The sequence below is a fragment of the Dendropsophus ebraccatus genome, chromosome 5 (genome assembly GCF_027789765.1).
Source record: "Dendropsophus ebraccatus isolate aDenEbr1 chromosome 5, aDenEbr1.pat, whole genome shotgun sequence".
Taxonomy (NCBI): Eukaryota; Metazoa; Chordata; class Amphibia; order Anura; family Hylidae; genus Dendropsophus; species Dendropsophus ebraccatus.
This window is the reverse complement of record NC_091458.1, coordinates 58,575,958-58,597,759: the sequence shown is the minus strand read 5'-3', so window position 1 is coordinate 58,597,759 and position 21,802 is coordinate 58,575,958. Positions and strand designations below refer to the sequence as shown.

General features: G+C 42.5%; 2 protein-coding genes across 2 annotated transcripts; both read left to right on the top strand.

Moving 5' to 3' along the window:
* Positions 1-25: 25 nt before the first annotated feature.
* On the top strand, positions 26-20,192 carry GTF2H4 (general transcription factor IIH subunit 4). Its single transcript, XM_069972225.1, has 14 exons — positions 26-117; positions 1,643-1,762; positions 9,756-9,860; positions 11,281-11,412; positions 11,902-11,998; positions 12,977-13,065; positions 16,575-16,683; positions 17,172-17,240; positions 17,340-17,423; positions 18,513-18,645; positions 18,840-18,970; positions 19,103-19,150; positions 19,228-19,306; positions 19,607-20,192. The coding sequence occupies exons 2-14, from the start codon at positions 1,644-1,646 to the stop codon at positions 19,774-19,776; spliced, it is 1,365 nt and encodes a 454-aa protein (XP_069828326.1). The 5' UTR covers positions 26-117; position 1,643; the 3' UTR covers positions 19,777-20,192.
* Positions 3,166-6,980, top strand: LOC138793304 (uncharacterized). The gene is made up of 4 exons (XM_069971827.1): positions 3,166-4,671; positions 4,813-5,967; positions 6,073-6,170; positions 6,795-6,980. Exons 1-4 carry the CDS (start codon positions 3,615-3,617, stop codon positions 6,978-6,980), a joined length of 2,496 nt encoding a protein of 831 aa, XP_069827928.1. The 5' UTR covers positions 3,166-3,614.
* Positions 20,193-21,802: the final 1,610 nt, after the last annotated feature.

Here is a 21,802-nt window from a genome sequence, read left to right as displayed (position 1 = left end):
TATTCCGTGCGTTAGCAGGAAGGACCTTTGGGTCACGTGATATGCAGAGGGAGTCACGTGGTACAGGATCACAAGCTGGCCGGTGTTCCGGTGGCTGCTGCTGTTTTCTGCAGTGGCGTGAGTGCTGCGGTGTAATGTGGGGGGCGAAGCGGGGGCTGGTGTACGGGGTGGGCGGGGGTTCTCCGGGTATTGGTGGGATCACGTTTCTGAATATATGTTACTACTGAGAGCATCAGTTCTGTATAGGTGATGTCTGTGTGTGCAGTTAGGTTATAGCTCACATTGTGCTGCTCTGTATATCCACGTGAGCGGTTAGTACAGCACTGAGATAGCATTGTGCTTTATGTCACATAGACGTCCCTGCCCCCCTCTATATGTCAGATAGATGGATGTCCCTGCCCCCCTCTATATGTCAGATAGATGGATGTCCCTGCCCCCCTCTATATGTCAGATAGATGGATGTCCCTGCCCCCCTCTATATGTCAGATAGATGGATGTCCCTGCCCCCCCACTATATGTCAGATAGATGGATGTCCCTGCCCCCCCACTATATGTCAGATAGATGGATGTCCCTGCCCCCCCACTATATGTCAGATAGATGGATGTCCCTGCCCCCCCACTATATGTCACATAGACGTATGTCCCTGCCCCCCACTATATGTCACATAGATGTATGTCCCTGCCCCCCACTATATGTCACATAGACGTATGTCCCTGCCCCCCACTATATGTCACATAGATGTATGTCCCTGCCCCCCCACTATATGTCAGATAGATGTCCCTGCCCCCCACTATATGTCACATAGATGTCCCTGCCCCCCACTATATGTCACATAGATGGATGTCCCTGCCCCCCCACTATATGTCAGATAGATGGATGTCCCTGCCCCCCTCTATATGTCAGATAGCTGTCCCTCCCCCCCACTAATGTCACATACATGTCCCTGCCCCCCACTATATGTCACATAGATGGATGTCCCTGCTTCATGTCACATAGATGTCCCTGCTTCATGTCACATAGATGTCCCTGCCCCCCACTATATGTCACATAGATGTCCCTGCCCCCCACTATATGTCACATAGATGTATGTCCCTGCTTCCCCCCCACTATGTCACATAGATGTCCCTGCCCCCCACTATATGTCACAGATGTATGTCCCTGCCCCCCCACTATATGCAATGCATCAGTGGAGACTCTTCAGTGAGTCCTCCATTTGATTTTTTTGTCGCTGGTCTCCCTGAGCTTAGCGATTGCTGTGTTTTGTTAGACGGATATATAGTTGTGTGGGGATACTTTTATGATTGAGCTGATTGACAGCTCTATATGCCCATCTTACCATATAACTGTCAATCACTGAGTAGGGCCGCCCACATGACTATTTAGCCCACAATGAGCAGAGATTTAGATAAATAAATGAAAAGTTATCCTGGAACCTTTTCCACATAAGTATATATCAGTCTGCTCTGCTCCTCCTGCTCTGTAACATGGTGCCTGTAGATTGGACGCCATTTTCATTGTGACAGATACCCTTTAAAGCAGAGAGCCCTATAGGAAATTCCTGTTTTTGCACTTTGGCATATGATGCAATTTTGTTAAAATGTACTTCACCTAATACTGTGTTTCCATCATTTTCATTCTTAGAATGAAGCTACAGCGAGTGCAACTGAAGTGCAAGAATCTGCATGAATTCCTTCAAGAACTGAGCCCAGGTGTCCTTGATCGGCTGTACAATCATCCTGCTACATGCCTCGCTGTTTTTAGGTGAATGATGAAGGATAAGTAGGCGACTGCAATCTGTCTTTACAGTCACTGGTGTCCGCCATGTCTGCGTATTATAGAGAACTACATTGCAGTAAATGAATCAATACAACAGGATCTCATCATTCATTCTGCAGTGGGTCCAAAACACAGAAAAAAGTGCAAATCCTTTCCTCACAGTTTTACCCTATTACAGTTTTGTGACAATCATTGCTCTCAGGTCACATCACTGGGGTGATTTACACTATTGAGCCTATCAATTTACCACATAAATCCATGTACAATCACCTATGGGTGACAGGATTATGCTAAATTACCCACATAGGTTTCCGGAACCCCAGTATTTCCCCATCGACATGACAGCACCACCAGAGAGAGGGACTCCGCCCCCCAGGGACAGGAAACCTAGAGAATAAAAGGAAAGGCCCTCCTCTCCACCCTCAGTGGTTTCCTGTCCCTGCAGGGAGCCTGGAGATGTAGCATGCTGGAGCTCCCTCTAATCCCTGGTGGCTCGGTGCGGCCGAGGGGGAGTCTCAAACGGGCCCTAGTTGGGTTCATAAGCCCACACTCACAGTCCTGGAGGCCGGCCGGACGCTCGTGCGCCTCATCGCAGGGCTGTGGAGCTTGATCCGGCCGGCGGGAGAATACCCGGAAGTAACGCGCGGTGACGCGTCACGGGATTCTCGGAGCGCGCGGCGGATGTGACGTCAGACGCCGGGCACCAGGAAGCGAGGCGGGGAATTCAAAAGCCGCACATCGTGCCGGAGTGAGTGGTGGCCAGCATCTCACAGTGTTTGTTGTGTGCCAGCCAGCATGAGCGAGAGGAAGAAGGATGCTGCTGGGCCAGCAGAGAAATCCAGGGTAACAGACGGAGGCACAGAGTGGTGAGCAGTATCTGTCTGTATTTTTTTGTTACATTACTGAATGAAGTGTGTTTTGATAGGAGTCTAGGCCTGCAAAGAAGGAGTGTAGAATTTGCAAGGGGAGACTGCCTGCAGATTATGACAGACCAACATGCGAATCCTGCATTGATAAAATGGTGGCTGCAGAAACACCTAATATATCCTCTATTCTATCATCCATGAAGTGAGACGGTTTCTTTTTTCTTGTTTTCTCCTCTCTGTTTCTCTATTATGTTAAATAATATAATAAGGGCAGCTCTCTCAGGAATTATTTTTTTCTATTTTTAGGGATTTAATTAAAGAGGAAATCCAAAAATCCCTTGTGCAGGTATCTCCTGCGGTTGCACCTGTTTCTGCTCCTAACCCCGCTACTCCAAGTACCTCTCAGGAAGCAGTAGCCCTTGCAGACAATGAGTTTGAAGAGGGGGTTATTGATGAGATAGAGGCGGAATATTCAGATGATGAACTTTCCGGGAAGCCTTTATTCTCAGTGGAAGATGTGGATACTCTAGTTAAGGAGGTACGCTCCACTATGGAGATTGAGGAGCAGAAGGAACAGAGATCCGTGCAGGATATCATGTTCAGTGGCTTAGAATCCAAGAAAAGAAGGGTGTTCCCGGTGCACAGAACCATATCAGCACTGATTAATAGAGAATGGGCAAAACCTGACCGTAAAGGCTTTATTCCTCGTGCCGTAAAACGGAAGTATCCGTTTGACGAAAAGGAGGTCCCATCTTGGGAAGGGCCCCCCAAGATAGACGCAGCTATTGCAAAGGTTTCAAAAAGGTCTCAGCTGCCTTTTGAAGACCTAGGCACGTTAAAAGACCCCATGGACAAAAAAGCGGATGGTTACCTTAAAAAAGCCTGGGAGTCTTCTACGGCTACGTTTAAACCTAATGTAGCTGGTACCTGTGTTGCCCGGTCAATGTTAGTCTGGTTAACACAACTGGAGGATGCAATTAAGGCCAAGGAGTCAGAAGAGACTATTCTATCCTCCTTGGCTCAACTTAAGAAGTCTACCTCTTTTTTGGCAGATGCCTCAGCCGATGCGCTCAGATTCTCAGCCAGGTCAGCAGCATCATCAAACTCAGCCAGAAGAGCTATTTGGCTTAAGAACTGGTCTGGCGATGCAGTTGCAAAAGCAAAAATTTGCAGTTTTCCGTGTGAAGGAGAATTTTTGTTTGGGTCAGAACTGGACAAATTATTGGAGAAGGCAGGAGATAAAAAGAAGGGGTTTCCCTCCTCCTTTCAACCAAACGCCTATAGATTTTTTCGTCCCCAAAGTAGGGGTGGATTCAGTAGAAGAGGATCGGACAGAGGAGGAAGAGGTAGAGGATACGGTAAATCTAGGGGCTACCTCTTCAACCAAAAATCCGATACCTATAAGAAGCCATCTACCCAGTAATACTGGGATCAGGGTGGGGGGTAGATTAAAATTTTTTGCCCAGGAGTGGAAGAAGATCTGTGGCAGCTCCTGGGTCCTGAGATACATTCAGGAAGGTGTGGACTTTGACTTTATCTCCCGACCCCCCACACGATTCGTAATAACGAAGAGCCAAATGGGAGAAGTAGGGGCTAAGACTCTAGAGAAAGAAGTTATTTCTCTTATTGATAAGGACGTGCTTGTCCCGGTGCCACACGGTGAAATAGAACAGGGGTTTTACTCTACACTCTTTTTAGTTCAAAAACCCGATTTATCCTTTAGGGTCATTATTAATTTAAAACCCCTTAACAGATTCCTAAAGTATCAGAGATTTAAAATGGAATCCATTAAGTCCACAATAAATTTATTACAGAAAAATTGCTTTATGGCCTCCATTGATTTAAAAGATGCCTACCTGCATGTACCCATACACAAACAATATCAAAAATACTTGAGGATTGCTATACGGATTAATAATAACCTGTGTCACCTTCAATTCCAGGCCCTTCCCTTTGGAATTGCAATAGCCCCGAGAGTTTTCACCAAAATAATCGCAGAGATGGCAGCGCACATTCGGGAAGGTCCAGGTTTGTTCATTCCATACCTGGATGATTTTTTGCTGGTAGCTGAGTCAGAGCAGAAACTAAATACTCAAATAGTGAGAACCCTAGATATTCTAGATAAGCTAGGATGGATTGTAAATAATGAAAAATCCTTTCTATCCCCAGCCCAGCAGAAAAGATTCCTAGGAATAGACTTAGACTCATCTTCTCAAAAATCCTACCTACCAGAAGACAAAATTCGCAAACTAAGGGATACAGTAACCGCAGTACTACAAAACCCCAGAATAACCATAAGGAAGGGTATGTCTCTATTAGGTCTATTCACTGCAGCCATCCCAGCAGTACCTTGGGCCCTAATCCACAGTAGACCCTTACAAAGACGCCTCTTGGAGGTGTGGGATGGGTCTCCCAAAGGGTTAGACAAAAAGACAGTCATTCCCCATGAAGTCACGGATAGTCTTTCCTGGTGGTTAGTAGAGAAAAATCTCACAATAGGTTTAGGTTGGAATATGTATTCTCCAATTTTGGTCACAACTGATGCTAGCCCTAGGGGGTGGGGAGCACACTTAGGGGAGTTGGACTTCCAGGGTAGTTGGGATGGATCTTTCAGGGATAGATCCTCAAACTATCGGGAGTTAGCAGCAATATTAGAAGCCCTAAAATCGGCAAAACATTATGTTAAAAACTCTAACGTGAAAATATTATCAGACAATTCCACCTCAGTGGCACTTGTAAACAAGCAAGGAACCACAAAAAGTACGGCTTTGCTGGACCTCTGTTACAAAATATTCTCCTTTGCAGAAAAAAAATCTACTATCCTTATCAGCGGTTCACCTAAAAGGAACACAAAACATCAGGGCAGATTACCTCAGCCGGAATTTACTGCACCAGGGAGAATGGCAACTAAACCCGGAAGTTTTTCACATGATCACGGACTTATGGGGAATACCGGAGGTGGATCTATTCGCCACAAGAGCCAACCGGCAGGTGACAAAGTTCTGTTCGCTGTCTCCCCGGGACCAGCCTCTAGCAATAGACGCATTGTCACAGACTTGGAGGTGGAGGCTAATGTATGCCTTTCCGCCGTTACCTCTTCTTCCAAGGGTACTGAGGAAGATAAGGCAGGACAGGGCCAGGGTGATTCTAGTGGCTCCCTTTTGGCCCAGAAGAGCGTGGTTTTCCTGCCTAACTCAGATGTCCATATCAGACCCATGGGTTCTCCCGGACCGTCCGGATCTTCTTCTTCAGGGGCCAGTGCAGCATCCACAAGTGGACAAGCTCCACTTGACGGCCTGGCTCTTGAAAGGTTAATCCTGAAAGGTAAAGGGTTGTCGGATGCAGTCATCACGACATTGCAAAAAAGTAGAAAGCCTATAACATGTAAAATTTATTTTAGGATTTGGCAGGCATATTTTACTTTTATAGGCACCACGACAATAGACCTTGACAAACCGAACCTGGCTGCGATTCTGGACTTCCTGCAAAAAGGACTTGAGAAAGGACTAAAAGCAGCTACTCTTAAGGTACAGGTCTCGGCTCTAGGAGCATTATACAATCACCCGTTAGCAAAACACCCTTGGATTGTTAGATTCTTTAGGGCCTTAACTAGACTCTGTCCTAAGATTACTAATAGAGTGGCCCCTTGGGATCTTAATATAGTTCTCTCAGCCCTAATAAAAGCCCCTTTTGAGCCGCTAGCAGAGACGTCTCTAAAATTGCTAACTCTAAAAACTGTCCTGTTGGTGGCAATTACGTCGGCCAGGAGGGTAAGTGAGATGATTCACTTCTCGGCCTCGGAACCCTATACAAAGGTTCTAGAGGATAGAATTATACTTACCCCAGATCCAGCTTTCCTGCCGAAGGTTGCTTCAAGTTTTCACAGGTCCCAAGTAGTGGTTTTGCCTTCCTTTTTTGATAAGCCCACAAATGAGGAAGAGAGAGAGTATCATTGTCTAGATGTTAGGAGGGCAGTCCTTGCCTATTTAGACATCACTAGACCATTTAGGAAGTCAAAAAATTTATTTGTACAATTTTCTGGTCCCAATAAAGGGAACAAGGTGGCTAGAGGTACGCTAGCAAACTGGATCAGACAGGCCATAAGTTTATGTTATGTTTCCACTGGTCTTTCGCCTCCTCTCTCTCTTAAGGCTCACTCCACACGTGCAGTGTCAACATCTTGGGCAGAGAAGGGAGATGTCTCTCTAGAGCAGATCTGTAAGGCTGCCACTTGGTCTTCTCCTCACACTTTTTTTCGTCACTACCGTTTGGATCTGTCTTCTACTTCTGATATTTCCTTTGGTAGAAGGGTCTTGCAAGCTGTAGTCCCACCCTGAATTCCTCTCTGGTATTCTCTCTGGTGGTGCTGTCATGTCGATGGGGAAAGCCGGAGTTACTCACCGGTAATGTAGTTTCCCCGAGTACATGACAGCACCATTACATTCCCACCCCTTAATACTCTATTTCTCACTGGGTGAACACCTAGGGGGTTCTGTTGACAGTTCATAGGTAAGGACGTGTTTCCTATTCTAAAAGCAAGATGGATAAATTTATGTTATGATTATATGTTTGTACACCGTGTATATGCATGATTAAAAATTATAAGGCTCTCTTCAGTCTCGGATATTCACTGAGGGTGGAGAGGAGGGCCTTTCCTTTTATTCTCTAGGTTTCCTGTCCCTGGGGGGCGGAGTCCCTCTCTCTGGTGGTGCTGTCATGTACTCGGGGAAACTACATTACCGGTGAGTAACTCCGGCTTTCCCAGCACTAGTTGCTGCCACCACCCAAGTTATCAGTCAATAGTTTCCTATTATGGATATCTCACTAAACCCCAAAAGCAAATTAGTCTCACTATAACACAGGTAACATGGTCTCCCTTAAAGAGGATGTACCACCAGGTACATCCTCTTTAACCTGAACCCACGGATCGAACGGCATTGGCACGGGGAAGCTGGTGCCGCAGTCCGTTTTCCGGACGGAGGCCCGATTCCCGTACACGGCGCCGTTCAATGAACCGTAACCGGCCGGTGCTCAAGCACTGGAGGTAGGCCGAGCCGCCCCCAGTGGGAGGGAATTCCATACCCTGTATGACGCGGCTCCATTCATTCTAAGGGAGCGGCGTCTGGAAAACGGACCGCGGCACCGGCTTCCCCGTACCTGGTGGTACATCCTCTTTAAGAAGCATAACTTCTGTAAGACTACAAGGAAGCAACTTAATAATTTTATATGTAATATACAACAGTGCAGTGCAATACAAACAATAATTGTCAGATAAAACAAAAAGATTAAAAGTTACACACACATACAATTCAAAAGTTACGAAAAGAAAAAGGATAAAAACAGAATAAAAGCTTACTGGTGAACAGTAGTAATATCCTGGAAATATGGACAGCCCCTCCAAGTGAAGTATAAATCCTCTAAAGACTGACAAAGGTCCTTACTTGTCCAGGGATTCTAAACCCATTTTTGATCTCCCAATTTACCAGTTGATGATGTCACTGAGAGGAGGCCGGCCACACGCTAATGAGGGGACACTCCCTTTTCTATGGATCTCCTCTGTTGTAGATACCCCCCACAAAATTACCAGTTATTGGGATAGGGACCTCCTAGAGATAAGATGTAACCGGCAATCACCTGAGCATTTCCTAAACAACCATTTGATATTAAATGATTGTGTTATCTTCATGTTATCGGTGGATATCTAATGTCACATGGTTCCTATTGGTCTATTTCAAAGATTTGAAAGTATGTAAACAGGGTATTTTCTCTGATCATAAGTACCTAGTTGGGTCACTCCCAGTATCAAGTATGACAGGCTTTGCTTTGATACATATTTTTTCCCTTTGAACTTTAGCTCTGTTATAGTCTGGACAGTTCATATCAGCCATCCCAGGAATGTGTGAGTGTCAAAGGTGTGAATCAGTGCCTCTAGTGTAGGTGTGAATATTATCTCGGTGCCGCACAAGTATTCATAAGGGAGGAGCTGTCTTTACCCTTTGTTAAGGGGATTTGGCACCTTGATAGAGGCAGATGCTTTCTCTGTGGCTGAAGGGTTGTTACCATTATTACCTACAGGTCATTATGCTACTCTAATATTACAAGTTCCAATCCACATTTTGGCTGCACTACTGATCAAAACACAGTGGTGTGTGAGGTTACAATATTTTCAGCATACAATGGTTCTTTCTAGATTATTGTAAATTGAGACCAGACTCAATATACAATGCCTCAGACATTCTGGATCTGTGGCACATCAATAACTAATGATTAACCAATAAAAGTGACCATTTTACTAGTAAACCCAAGTGTTAGTGTAGTCCCTGGAGTGATTGGCTGTCTAGTATTGCCTCTCCACAGTACGGTATACTACATGCCCTATACTGCTTTTTACCTGGGTCAGGAATGAGCTGCACCAGGTAAGGGCGGCTTCATTTTGTTTTTTTGGGATCCTGTATTAGCTGTACAGGACCCTGGAAACACTCATGTCTTCTACATAGAAAGTAATTTACATCTTTCTGGCTGTTGTATGTAAGGACTGGCTTTACCCATATTAGTTATCTGCTTATTTTTCTCATCTTGGGATGACATTTTGGGCATCGGAACCAGTTACCAGTTTTCCATAGAGTTTTGGTCTCAGGAAATTTTCAACATCTAATGGTGGTCCTGCAACCAATGTACTACAAGTAAAAGCAGCCTAAAGGCTATTGAAAGGCCATGATCAGCAGACATGCACAATGGAGGCTGACTGGTCTTTTAACATGCTGAAAGAACAACAGGAGCGCGAAAGGTTGGCACTCGCTTACCCCGGATTATTGTGCCATGTTATATGGCCTTTACATTAAATGTAGATAATGCCTCACCTGGTGAAACAACACAAGTTCTTATAGGTGGGGGAATATCCTATAGACGTGGCTTCCTGCTAATAACCTTATTAATGAACAGACCATAGCTATATCAATAACCAGTTTCCTACATTTGGATTCCCTTCTTTGTATAACAGAGTTTCCTCTGTTACCTTCCTGCACAGTTGGTAACTTTTTTTTTTTGTAATTATTCTCACTGGTTTTGATTATTAAAACTTTTTCATTGTCACCTTTCCACTTCTGTTTCAGGGAACTCCCAGGACTTGCCAAGAACTATGTGATGCGTATGTTGTTTCTTGAACAGCCATTGCCCCAAGCAGCTGTTGCTTTGTGGGTGAAGAAGGAAAATCACAAGTAAGAAATGTATATTGATTGTATAGGTGAAACAAACCTCTGAGATTTTAGTGTTAATAGAAGGACATGGAAATGCATGACAACATAGGCAGGACAAATCTGTATTCGGACAGATCCCGTTGAACTCTGATGGGAGCCATTGGGGTCCATAATTTGTTTTTTTTTTATGTTTCCAATAGTAAGCTTGTGATCATAAGAATAGTTTTGTCTCTTAAGTTATTTGATAGGCAAACTCATTAATTTGGGCTTTGAAAGGTGCCAGACTTCCAGATGGTCTATAACTCCTTTGTAATGGCAGATACTTTTTAGAAATACAGCACAGAACAAGACCTTGTATTTTGGTTAGGACTTTCCCAGTTGTTATGCCAGTCCCGAGACACAGCTGCGGAAAGTTTTCGGCAATGTGCGCCTCTCTCCGGATGTCAAGTCAAATCCATTTTTGCTTTGCAACAATCTATAAAGTGATAGATCCAGATGTGCAGTTTGGCCGGGGATGGAGCTTATTGAAGTTTTTATTTATTTTCTGTATTGGAGAAGTAGGACAAGATTTATTAACCAATGAGTAGTAATACAGCTTGAGTCATATGGAATTGTGGGTAATGATGTAGGGAAAAGGGATGTGAGTATTGTGATGTAAATCACTACAATCACAGTACAAATAGAATCACAAACACTAGTAAGGCTACGTTCACATCAGCGTTTGACCATGCGGCACTATTCCGTCTACCTTTTCCGTTTTGGAGTAAGCAAAACAAAAACTGTCGGATCCGTTAAAATCCCCATAGATTCCCATGATATATTAGTGTGCTCCGTTTGCCCTAATTGTGCTCCGTTTGCATGCAATCCGTTCAAGATCCGTTTTTTTGAACGGAAGAAAAAAATAGTGTTTGCAGTATTTTTCTTTCCGCTTAAAAAAACTGATCACGAACGGAAAGTGCATTTCCGTTTTTTTTCACATTGTAGTCAATGAGGACGGATCTAAAACGGGAGGTATTTCCGTTCACATCCGTTTTTTTTTCATCCGTTTTTGCACTGAGCATGCGCAGAAGCAGTAAAAAACCAAAGAAGAAAAATAAACGGATAGAAAAACGGATGCTGACTGATGCAAATGGATGTTTCTTAGCCAAAATACAAACGGACCATTAAAAAAAGATGAACATTTTGCAATCAGTTTGCATCAGTCTGCTCATCAGTTTATGCTCATCCGTTTAATATAGACGGATCCGTTAGAAACAAAGAAAAACGATAGTGTGGCTGAGCCCTAACACAAAATCTAATCCTGGGCAACACACTTTTTGAATACAACTTGTCCTGTTGTTTACCATGTCACACCATGGGAAATACAAGTTTGAAGATGTGATTTGACTAATCATGAGACGTTTTCTTCTGCCAGTAATAATTCAGTGCTTTAATTTACAAGGGAACATGAAGAGAACACACAGATTTTGTCCGGATTGCGACTGTGGCACACACAACAACTTCCAGGAGGTCTGCAGGGATTTATTCTAAACCAAATTTTTAGAGAAAATCTGAAGATTGCTCTGCTAGGCGGGTAAGGAAAATTCTATTCCTTTTATTCACTTCAGTACAAAGAAAATTTATACATCCTGGCAAAAAAATTTATAGGGGCTAAAAGCTAAAGCTGTTTTGATATGGATGAGACATTCTACAGTAGACCCACATTATTAGATAACATTCAGATTTGTATTGTACAGACTATTGAGAGTGCGTAACTTTTTCCTTCCATTTATGAGTATGTTCAATGATTTAATACCAAAAGTATTTATTTGGTGTGGAAACGCTTTTAATTGTGATACAACAGGGAGAGATGTCTAACTGGGTATAGCACAAGAAAGGCCACTGGAGATAACTGGTGGTTTGGGCAACACAAAAGTGATGATAGGTTCCCTTTAAATTTTTAATTTTTTTTTGTCTCTTCAACCACCACTCAAAAGTTCAAAGTTGAATGTGGCTTGTACTTTACAAAATGTGGAGGACCAGTGATCTAAAGTCTCTTTTACAGTGTCTTTTTTTTCTGTAGAGGAAAAGCTTGGGCAGATGATGGCAGTCTACTGGGTCCTGATAAACATGGAAAGGATGTGCTCTCACTGGATAAATATGCAGAGAGCAGATGGGAGGTGAGGTGACATGCTAAAAAATATACTTCTGCTGACCTTACACCAACTGAACAGTCAATTTTTCATTTCTGGAGAATCTATACAGATGCAGTCAGGACTGGATATAATGGAAACCTACTGTTGCTATAGTGAAAATTTACTGTTTTGTGGTCATACTCATTGTAATCTGTTCTGTAAATGACCAATAGGATGTTGTCCAGCAGCTTACACTATTGAAACCATATACAAATAATGGTGTGGAGAAATTGCTTTTCCTGGTCATCCTACGGCAGCACTGAATGGATTAAAGTTTCCTTCTAGAAACGAGGCAGAAGACATGTTAATTAGCATAGATTAGAACAAGCAGAGATCACCTGTATAGGACAGCAGGAAAGACCAGACACTTGAGTTGCAGTTTTCTTCTGCATAAACAGAGGTAGTTGACATGGTCCTTTTTTAATCGTTATTTTTGTTTTTGTTTTTTTCATGTTTTTGTGTTTTCCTGTTAGACAGTGGTATCCTGTCTGGGCTCTAGAAATGATATTTACTGCAGTGAGTAGTCCTGCTTGTCAATTTCTATCCCTCTCTTATATTGGAAATATATTATGCCCTTTTCATTGTTCAGCTTCACGGTGGTATCACGTGCTGGGCCCCGAGTCTGCACCTTTCTTTGCGGTGAGGTATTCCCGCTTGCTACCACTTATCCCAGTTGTAAGTCATGTATATACCAGTGAGTCTTGGTTGTTCACATAGTTGTTTTCCCTAATCTTTACTTGTTTACCGTTTCGGCGCTTGCCACGCGGTCCGGCGTCCATTGCATCAACAGGATGAGTCTGCGACGTCACATCCGCTGACGTATTTCCGCTTCAGACCGAATGTTGTTGGTCCAGGCGTCTGTTTGCTAATGGCAAAACCAGAGTGTATGGGCAAAGCGTCTACATCCAACGTTAATGACAGTAGGAGTAAAAATGTCTAACAGCTCGGTTGTATTATTTGTAGGTTATACTGCAGTTTATGGTCGGGTCACCTAGTGCTACTGTCAGCCAGGATCTGGCACAGCTTCTTATTCAAGCCGGTCTCATGAAAAGGTAATACTATATTTTGGCTTTGTACATTGCTAACGCATCTCTACATGTGGCCTATCCTACCATTTGGAGGAAGAAAGATGAGGTTGATGTATTACATGATGTCTTATTTGCATGACGCAGACTCCCGCTGAACAGAAAGAGCAAGCTCCATCTTTGACTTGCTTGGAATATTTGTTTAAGGGTGGGTTCACACAAAACGTATCCACAGTGGATTTCACGCTGTGAGTTTGCAGCAGCTGCCGATATCTTCACTGTCACTGTCAATACAATTTCATACTCGCAGCGGAATTGTCATCCCGCTGTTAGTATGTAACAGGCAGTCCCCTTAACCCCCCACGGCCCGGTACATACATTACCGCTTTGCGCTCCGGCTTGCTTCAGTTCCAGGCATCTGGATGTCCCGCTCAGCCAGTCAGTGGCTGCGGTGGGACATCACTCTGATTGGCTGAGTGGGACATCCAGACGTCCGAAGCAAGGAAGAGCGTGGACCGGTACTGTATGTACCAGGCCATGAGAGGTTAAGGGGGGCTGCCTGTTGCATGCACAAGTATGTAATCTCATTGAAAGTAACAGTGAAGCCATCCACAGCGGATTTCACTGTGAACTTGCAGCGTGAAGTCTGCTGTGGAAACGTTATGTGTGAACCTACCCTAAGGCTGCGTTCACACTACATATATTTCAGTCAGTATATGTATATTTCAGTCAGTATATTTCAGTCAGTATTGCAACCAAAACCAGGAGTGGATTAAAAACACAGAAAGGCTCTGTTCACACAATGTTGAAATTGAGTGGATGGCCGCCATTTAATGGCAAATATTTGCTGTTATTTTAGAACAACGGCTGTTATATTGAAATAATGGCAGTTATTTACTGTTATATGGCGGCCATCCACTCAATTTCAATATTGTGTGAACAGATCCTTTCTAGGGCTGGGCGGTATACCGCAAAAATACCGATACCGTCTCTGGCGTCGGTTAACCGACCTCAACTCTGCCAGGACGGTATCTGCGGTATTTCCCCCTCCCTCCTCCTCCTCCTCACCGGCGGCCGCATGCTCTGCTCCACTCGTTTAATCTTCCTGAGGAGGAAGACTGGAGATGTGACAGGCTGCGCACAGGCTGTGTGCTCAGCGCTGCCGCTGCTTCCGGGCGGCTCTGGAAGCTGCACGGTGTGCCCTGCCTCCCCTCTCCCGTACATAAAGTGGCTGCTGGGGTCAGGTATGGGTCGGCACATCCTCCCCCCACCAGGCACCGCACTCTGTCCCGCACAGGAATCCTCGGCGTCCCGTTATCTTTTGGCAGTGCTGGAAGCAGCCGTGTGTGACGCTCTGCCGGTGACGCTGCCGGCAGATATATGTGCTACAACACTGAGGTACGGGGGCAGAGGATTCCTGTGCAGGAGAGAAGAAAGGATATGCAAAGTAGCTGTGCAGGAGAGAGAGAGAGAGAGCGGTGCCCGGTGGAGCATGGAGGTGCCGACCTATACCTGACCCCAAGTGTATGTGCTGGAGAGGGGGTGGGGGGGTCCAGAACAGCTTGTGACTGGGGGCAGATATTGGGTAGAAAAAGATAGATAGATAGATAGGACTTCTATCTATCTATCTATCTATCTATCTATCTCCTATCTATCTATTTATCTATCTATCTTCTATCTATCTATCTCCTATCTATCTATCTATCTATCTATCTATCTATCTATCTATCTATCTATCTCCTATCTATCTATCTATCTATCTCCCATCTATCTATCTATCTACCTATCTATCTATCTCCTATCTATCTATCTATCTATCTATCTATCTATCTATCTATCTATCTATCTCCCATCTATCTATCTATCTATCTATCTATCTACCTATCTATCTCCTATCTATCTATCTATCTATCTATCTATCTATCTATCTATCTATCTCCTATCTACCATCTATCTATCTATCTATCTATCTATCTATCTATCTATCTATCTATCTATCTATCTATCTATCTCCTATCTATCTATCTCCTATCTATCTATCTCCTATCTATCTATCTATCTATCTATCTATCTGTCTGTCTGTCTGTCTGTCTGTCTGTCTGTCTGTCTATCTATCTATCTCCTGTCTATCTATCTATCTCCTATCTATCTATCTGTCTATCTATCTATCTATCTATCTATCTATCTATCTATCTATCTCCTATCTATCTATCTGTCTATCTATCTATCTATCTATCTATCTATCTATCTATCTATCTATCTATCTCCTATCTCCTACACAAACAACAAAAGTCCACGGCTCCCGGGCAGTAAATAAGGAGAGTGGGTGCCACCCCTGCACTGTGGATCCTCGAGTGCAGAATATACACGTCCAAAATTAGGGTACCGGCACTCCAAATGAAGAATAAGTGTTTTATTTCAGCTCACAGGAACAAACTAGCCAAGGCTAGTTTGTTCCTGTGAGCTGAAATAAAACACTTATTCTTCATTTGGAGTGCCGGTACCCTAATTTTGGACGTGTGTGTGTATATATAATATTATATATATATATATATATATATATATATATATATATATATATATATATATATATATATAACACACACACACACACACACACACGGAGAGACTTATCAAACATGCTCAGTTGCCCCCGGCAACCAATCAGATTCCACCTTTCATTCCTCACAGACTCTTTGGAAAATGAAAGGTGGAATCTGATTGGTTGCCGGGGGCAACAGCCAGTTTCACTTTACACCATGTTTGATAAATCTCCCCACAGTATAAAGATAGATATAGCAAAAAATATAGGCAGCACAATAAACGAACTGTGGGTGCCAGCAGACGAATCCCAGACCTTGGATCAAGTCAGCTAGTAAAAAATACTCCGATGGTAATACAAACGTGAATTTACTCCATATAACAATGTGCAGCAAACTTCACAAGTAATATACAATGTTTTGGCATCTCCTATGCCATTTACAAGTGCCACTTGAAAATGGTGTAGGAGGTGCCAAAATATTGTGTATTACTTGTGAAGTTTGCTGCACATTGTTCTATGGAGTAAATTCACGTTTGTATTACCATCGGAAAATGGGGTTTTCAAAGGGGTGTGGCTTTTAAAGGGGGCGTGTCATAATTATCGTTCAATTTATCGTTACCGCGGCTACATGTACGATAAATCGCGATATTGATTTAGGCCATTATCGCCCAGCCCTAATCCTTTCTGTGTTTTTAATCCACTCCTGGTTTTGGTTGCAATACTGACTGAAATATACGAACCCAGCCTAAAAGAGGTTTTAGGCAAAAGACTGCCCCCTCCAGGTGTATGTGTCTCATTACATACCACATCCAGTAACAGCAGTCAGCTGGACAGAAACTTTGCATATTTTTAATAATTTATTTTAACTTATGATATTTTTCTATGTAGAAAACATGCAGAATGCACAGATGGGACTCTTGACTTTATTTTACTGTGCACCTTTTAATTAATATATTTATTTTAAACTTTTCTCTGTTTTGTATTAATTCTGCAGTGACGCTGGAGAAGCACCTAGCATTTCTTCAGCTGGATTTCAGTTTTTGCTTCTGGACACAGCTTCTCAGCTCTGGTATTTTATGCTTCAGTACCTAAAGTCAGCAGAGGCAAGTATAAACAGTATATTGCAGTATTGTGTATATAAACTGAATATGTAGTTAATCAGTATAGCGTTTGTGTCTATAAATTTGCATATTAGAATCTCTTCTGTTTGTTTAGAATTATTTGGTACATTGATTATACTGCATATTCATGTATCTTCTGTTACTGCCCACAAACGTTTATTTTCTCAATTCTTTTCTGATGCTCATGCCTTTACATGTCCTCTGTAGGTTTGTAAAATACTGCCACCATGTGGTTGGATAGCTGCATGACATGCAAAGACGTATAGAACTGTGTACTGAGATTAGGCAGGATTAAAAGCTGGATGCAATATGCACATCAAATCAGGCTTCCTACAACAACAGAAGGACCCCCAGGAATAACATCCAGTCAAGACCAAGTTATAATTGTGGATTCTTATAATAGAAAAGTATTCTACTAGTACTCCTTTTATAAACTTTCTTTTTTTTTTTTTTTTTTTTAAATCCTTCAGTCTCGGGGGATGAATCTGGTGGAAATACTGTCCTTCATGTTCCAGCTAAGCTTTTCTACTCTTGGAAAGGTAAATCGCAACCGTAAAGAGAAAACCTGTTCAAAAATATTGCTTGGGTAAATATATAACAGTATATATAACAGCTTTTTTTTGTTTCATTCGCATAAGGACTACTCTGTGGAGGGGATGAGTGATTCACTGCTGACGTTCCTACAGCACCTACGAGAATTTGGGCTAGTGTTTCAGAGAAAGGTTAGCAGTTCTGTATTTCTTTCAAATTGGATTGAAATAAGATTGGATATCTAGGGACTGTGTCCTCGCCTGGGTTTGTAAGCTTGTCTTAATAGGAGAAATTGACAGAAGAACCTGTAGACTATATTGTCCCTGCAGGGCGTTAAAAGACATAAAAGCATTACCCTCACACAACTCCGATAAAAACAACAAAACATTGGGCTTCCCATGAAGAGAAACCCTCAAGAATCTCAGGTACCCAGAGATCAGTATTTCTTCAGCTCTGTCCCTTACCAGTATTCCTAGAGAGAGTGAGTGCCCAGCCCAGTATAGGCCACCAACTCCCAATGCTGTGAAAGGGAATCTTTGTGATGACTCTGAGATATTTAAATGTAGTTCTAACCTCAAAGTTTCTGGGACAGTGTCCAAGTGCATTGCCACCAATTTCATCCAGTTAATAGATAGTTCTGACCACCTCCTGTGTTCCCTGTTAAGGGACATGGCTCGGGGAAGGGGTACGTTCCACATTTGGTAATTGGTATATAGCTATATTCTTTCCTCCCTCTTTGAAAACCAACAAAGTCTAAGTCCAGAGGTTCTATGGTTAGTGCAAAGAGGAGGTTGGACAGAGGATAACCCTGCTGTGTTTTCCTCCCCAATGCAAAGCTGGATGTCATTCTCTTTTTAGCCCTTACACTTGCACCAGGTTGTCTATAGAACAATTACACCCAGTTCATAAAGCCAGTTGCAAGACCCAGCTAACTCTTAACAGCCCACAAAAAGTTCCACTTGACGCAGTTAAAGGTCTTGGCAGCATTGAGTGAAACCACAACTGGACAACCATCTCCCCGTCTGTGAAGCTCTAAATTTACATGAAGTCTGAGGAGATTAATAGATGTGAATCTGTTGGGCATGAAACCTGGCTGGTCCATTTGTACTAAAGCAGTAACTACAGTGGCTAGTCTATTTTCTAGAAGCTTCATTTTGCATGGTATCAAACATGCTAAGAACACTGTATGTGTTAATGTACCCTAAAAATGCATTAGTTTTTTTTGTCCTGCTAAATCTATTGTTTACAAACTAAAGTATGTTTTCTCATGTTATTTTTAGAGGAAGTCTCGTCGCTATTATCCAACTCGTCTGGCGATAAACCTGGCCTCTGGAATCTCTGGGAGTTCGCTTGACAGCCATAAGCAGGGATTTATTGTGGTGGAGACTAACTACAGAATATATGCGTACACAGGTTAGTAACTGGTATATGGCTGAGCCTCCCAATAACAGATGTCCTTGTTGTCAGACTTTTCTGTCAGTTTTCCTGTTTACAATAACCATAGATTTCTTGTCCCCCAGCAACACATGACAATGAACTTTTGCACTGGTTGAATTTAGGTATGCCATCCATTCCCTCTGTTAATTGAATATATTATATATTCTCAGATTCAGAACTGCAGATCGCCCTCATTGCTCTCTTCTCTGAAATGCTTTATCGGTTTCCTAACCTGGTGGTTGCACAGGTCACTAGAGAAAGTGTTCAGCAAGCTATTGGAAATGGCATCACTGCTGAGCAGGTAAGAGGAGATGAGAGGATGTGAGAGATACCATTTGGCAGTCACGTTCATTGATTGATACTAAAGCATGTTTCCACAGCATTTGGATCATATTCGGAACAAAATTACTCATTTTTATTTCCAAATCCTTAGATAATCCATTTCCTTCGGACCAGAGCCCATCCAGTAATGTTGCAGCAGGTAATATTAAAGTTTTCATCAATCTTTAGATATTGAGTATTGTGTTTAGTGGAGATTTAACATTGTATGTTTTGCAGAATCCTGTGCTTCCCCCGACCATCACTGACCAGGTTCGTCTTTGGGAACTTGAGAAAGATCGCCTCCGTTTCTCTGAAGGTGAGGAAATTTAAGGCCATAAGAAGAACACACCAGGCTTTTCTAGTGTATTGCTACTGTCCAGATTAGCAGGCCCTTGAAATGGATCTGCAATAATGTGATTATCATTTGTGTTTTCACATACTGCAGTTCTCGTTATAACATCCCGGCACATCATGATTTGTGACCTTGCCCCGTTGCGTCAAGGCATTAAGATCAGGGGCGCCAGCTGTGCTCTTGTAAATAAATGAAAAAAAAACTTGGAATCCCAACAGATCTGAGACTAGTGTGATGAGAGCTCTTGTCTTTTTTGTCTTCTAGGTGTACTGTACAATCAGTTCCTCTCTCAGGTGGACTTTGAATTACTGAGGAATTATGCCCGTGATCTTGGAGTACTTGTGTTTGAAAACCCAGCAAGACGTGTAATGGTGGTTACACCGGGAGGCCATTCAGATGTGAAACGTTTCTGGAAGAGACAGAAACACAGTTAGTGAAATACAGTTGATATACAGCTTATGAGTGATCTCTGCTCTCTTCCTAGTGGACCCATGTTTACTGTTGATGTGCAAACTTTACATATTTTGTACTACCTTTAGTTTGCACACCTAGTGACATTCACAGGGCTGCTCGACTTTAAGGAAAGCTTGTACATCTATTTTTGGTATCTCAATGTTTGTCAAGCTGGAGTGCTGTGACACATCTGTTTCCTACATAAATTCAATGATATTATGATGTAGAAAGTTTTTACTATTTATTAGACATGACAGACTTTTACAGAACAATTACAGTCATCAATATTGCAGGCTGAAAAATGGAGCGAAGAATGAAGGGGATCTCTGAAGATCACAGCAGATTTTCCCTGTAATCGCTCACTTATTGCCACTTCACAAATAAAATGTACAGGAGACATACTGTGTTTTTTCTTTCCCACAGAAGATACTGCGTTTGCGTTTGTTTAAAGATAACTATTACAGCAATAAAAATAGGTATTTATGTTCCACTCTCTATGGACAGGTCATACTATCAGTATCTGATATTTAGCATGTCTCTATGTAATATACCAGACTATGGATCTTTAATTTGCGCTGCTTTGTAAAGTTCAGTATTTTCCCCTAGAAACCAAAGAACAATATTTTGTGCGATGGGTTATGTTACGTGTTTTCTTACAGTATATTTGAGAGAAAAAAAACACCTCTTTGCGAAACTGAAGCACATAAGAGGCACAGTATGGCCCCCTATATACATAGGCTACTTTTGCTATTTAAGGGGGTACATGGTGTGGTACGCTGGCTTTTCTGATGTAAGTATGGAACTCCTGGAAGTGCCATACTGTACACTACATTGAAATACATTTACAATGCACAATGGCGCTTCTGGGAGTTCTGTCTACCACCTGTGTCAAGAGACAGTGTACCCGCAGAATTTTTTCAATGTGGCTTGCCACAGTCTCCAAGTAAAACGTATGCTTTTAACAACCTGCACCAACTTTACAAGAACAACTAAACTTTATATATATATATATTTTTTTTTTACCCCCGTTGTGTGGGGTGAATGTAAAACATCAATTCTGCCATTGGTTTAATTTATTTTCTCAGTTTACATAGGTTTACAGAAATGCATTACATTGCCATATTCTTACCCCTGTAACTTTTTCACTTTTCATCTACAGAGCTGTGTGAGAGCTCAATTTTTTTTCCCCGTGATCTGTCATTTTTTCTTGCCACCGTTTGCGGCAGATGGGATTTTTTTTTTATTCTTTTTATTTTTTCTGTCATGTGAGTTGACCAAAAAACATCATGTCTGGTATTTTTTTTTGTTTTTGTTTAGGATGTTCACCTTGTGGGGTCAAAAAGGGGTACTACAGAGAATAAAAAAAAAGTTTTGCCTTCACTTTGCAATATAACTTAATCAAAATAAATGTATAGTTCTTTATTTACATATGCAGTTCCGCTGAGTGGCAGCAGTAAGGGGCGACACAGGCCCCTCTACTGCCACCAACATTTGTGTCTGGAACTGCAGGGCTGCATGTGTCTAGCCACTGTACAGCAAGTGGTGGTTGCTATCATTACTAGTGGTTCTAGCACAGTGAGCGGTGATGGTAAACACCATTCACTGTACAGAGGCTGCCACACAGCCTCCCCTGGTGTACTTTGTGTAAGAATATTTTCACTGGCTGATAAGAGTGAAGTAATAATTGCTGATCTCACCGGTGATCGTTGACCCAGTCTTTACAATGTACAATGGCAATGTACAACCAATAGTAGTAATTTAAATGGTTACATAAAATTCCAATCAGCTAATGAACAAGTGGCTGATGTTCGGCCCTTTTATACGAGCTGATTATTGGGAATCCTTTCCTAGGAGCACTCTTTTGCCTGATAATAAGCCCATGTAAAATGGCTTTAAAAACTGCATAAGGATTTCATATTTAAAAAAAATAGACATGGTCCTCCAGCTCAGTGTGGTTGATCTACTGCTTAGCAGCTAAGTGTAAAAGCTCACTTGCCGCATTACACC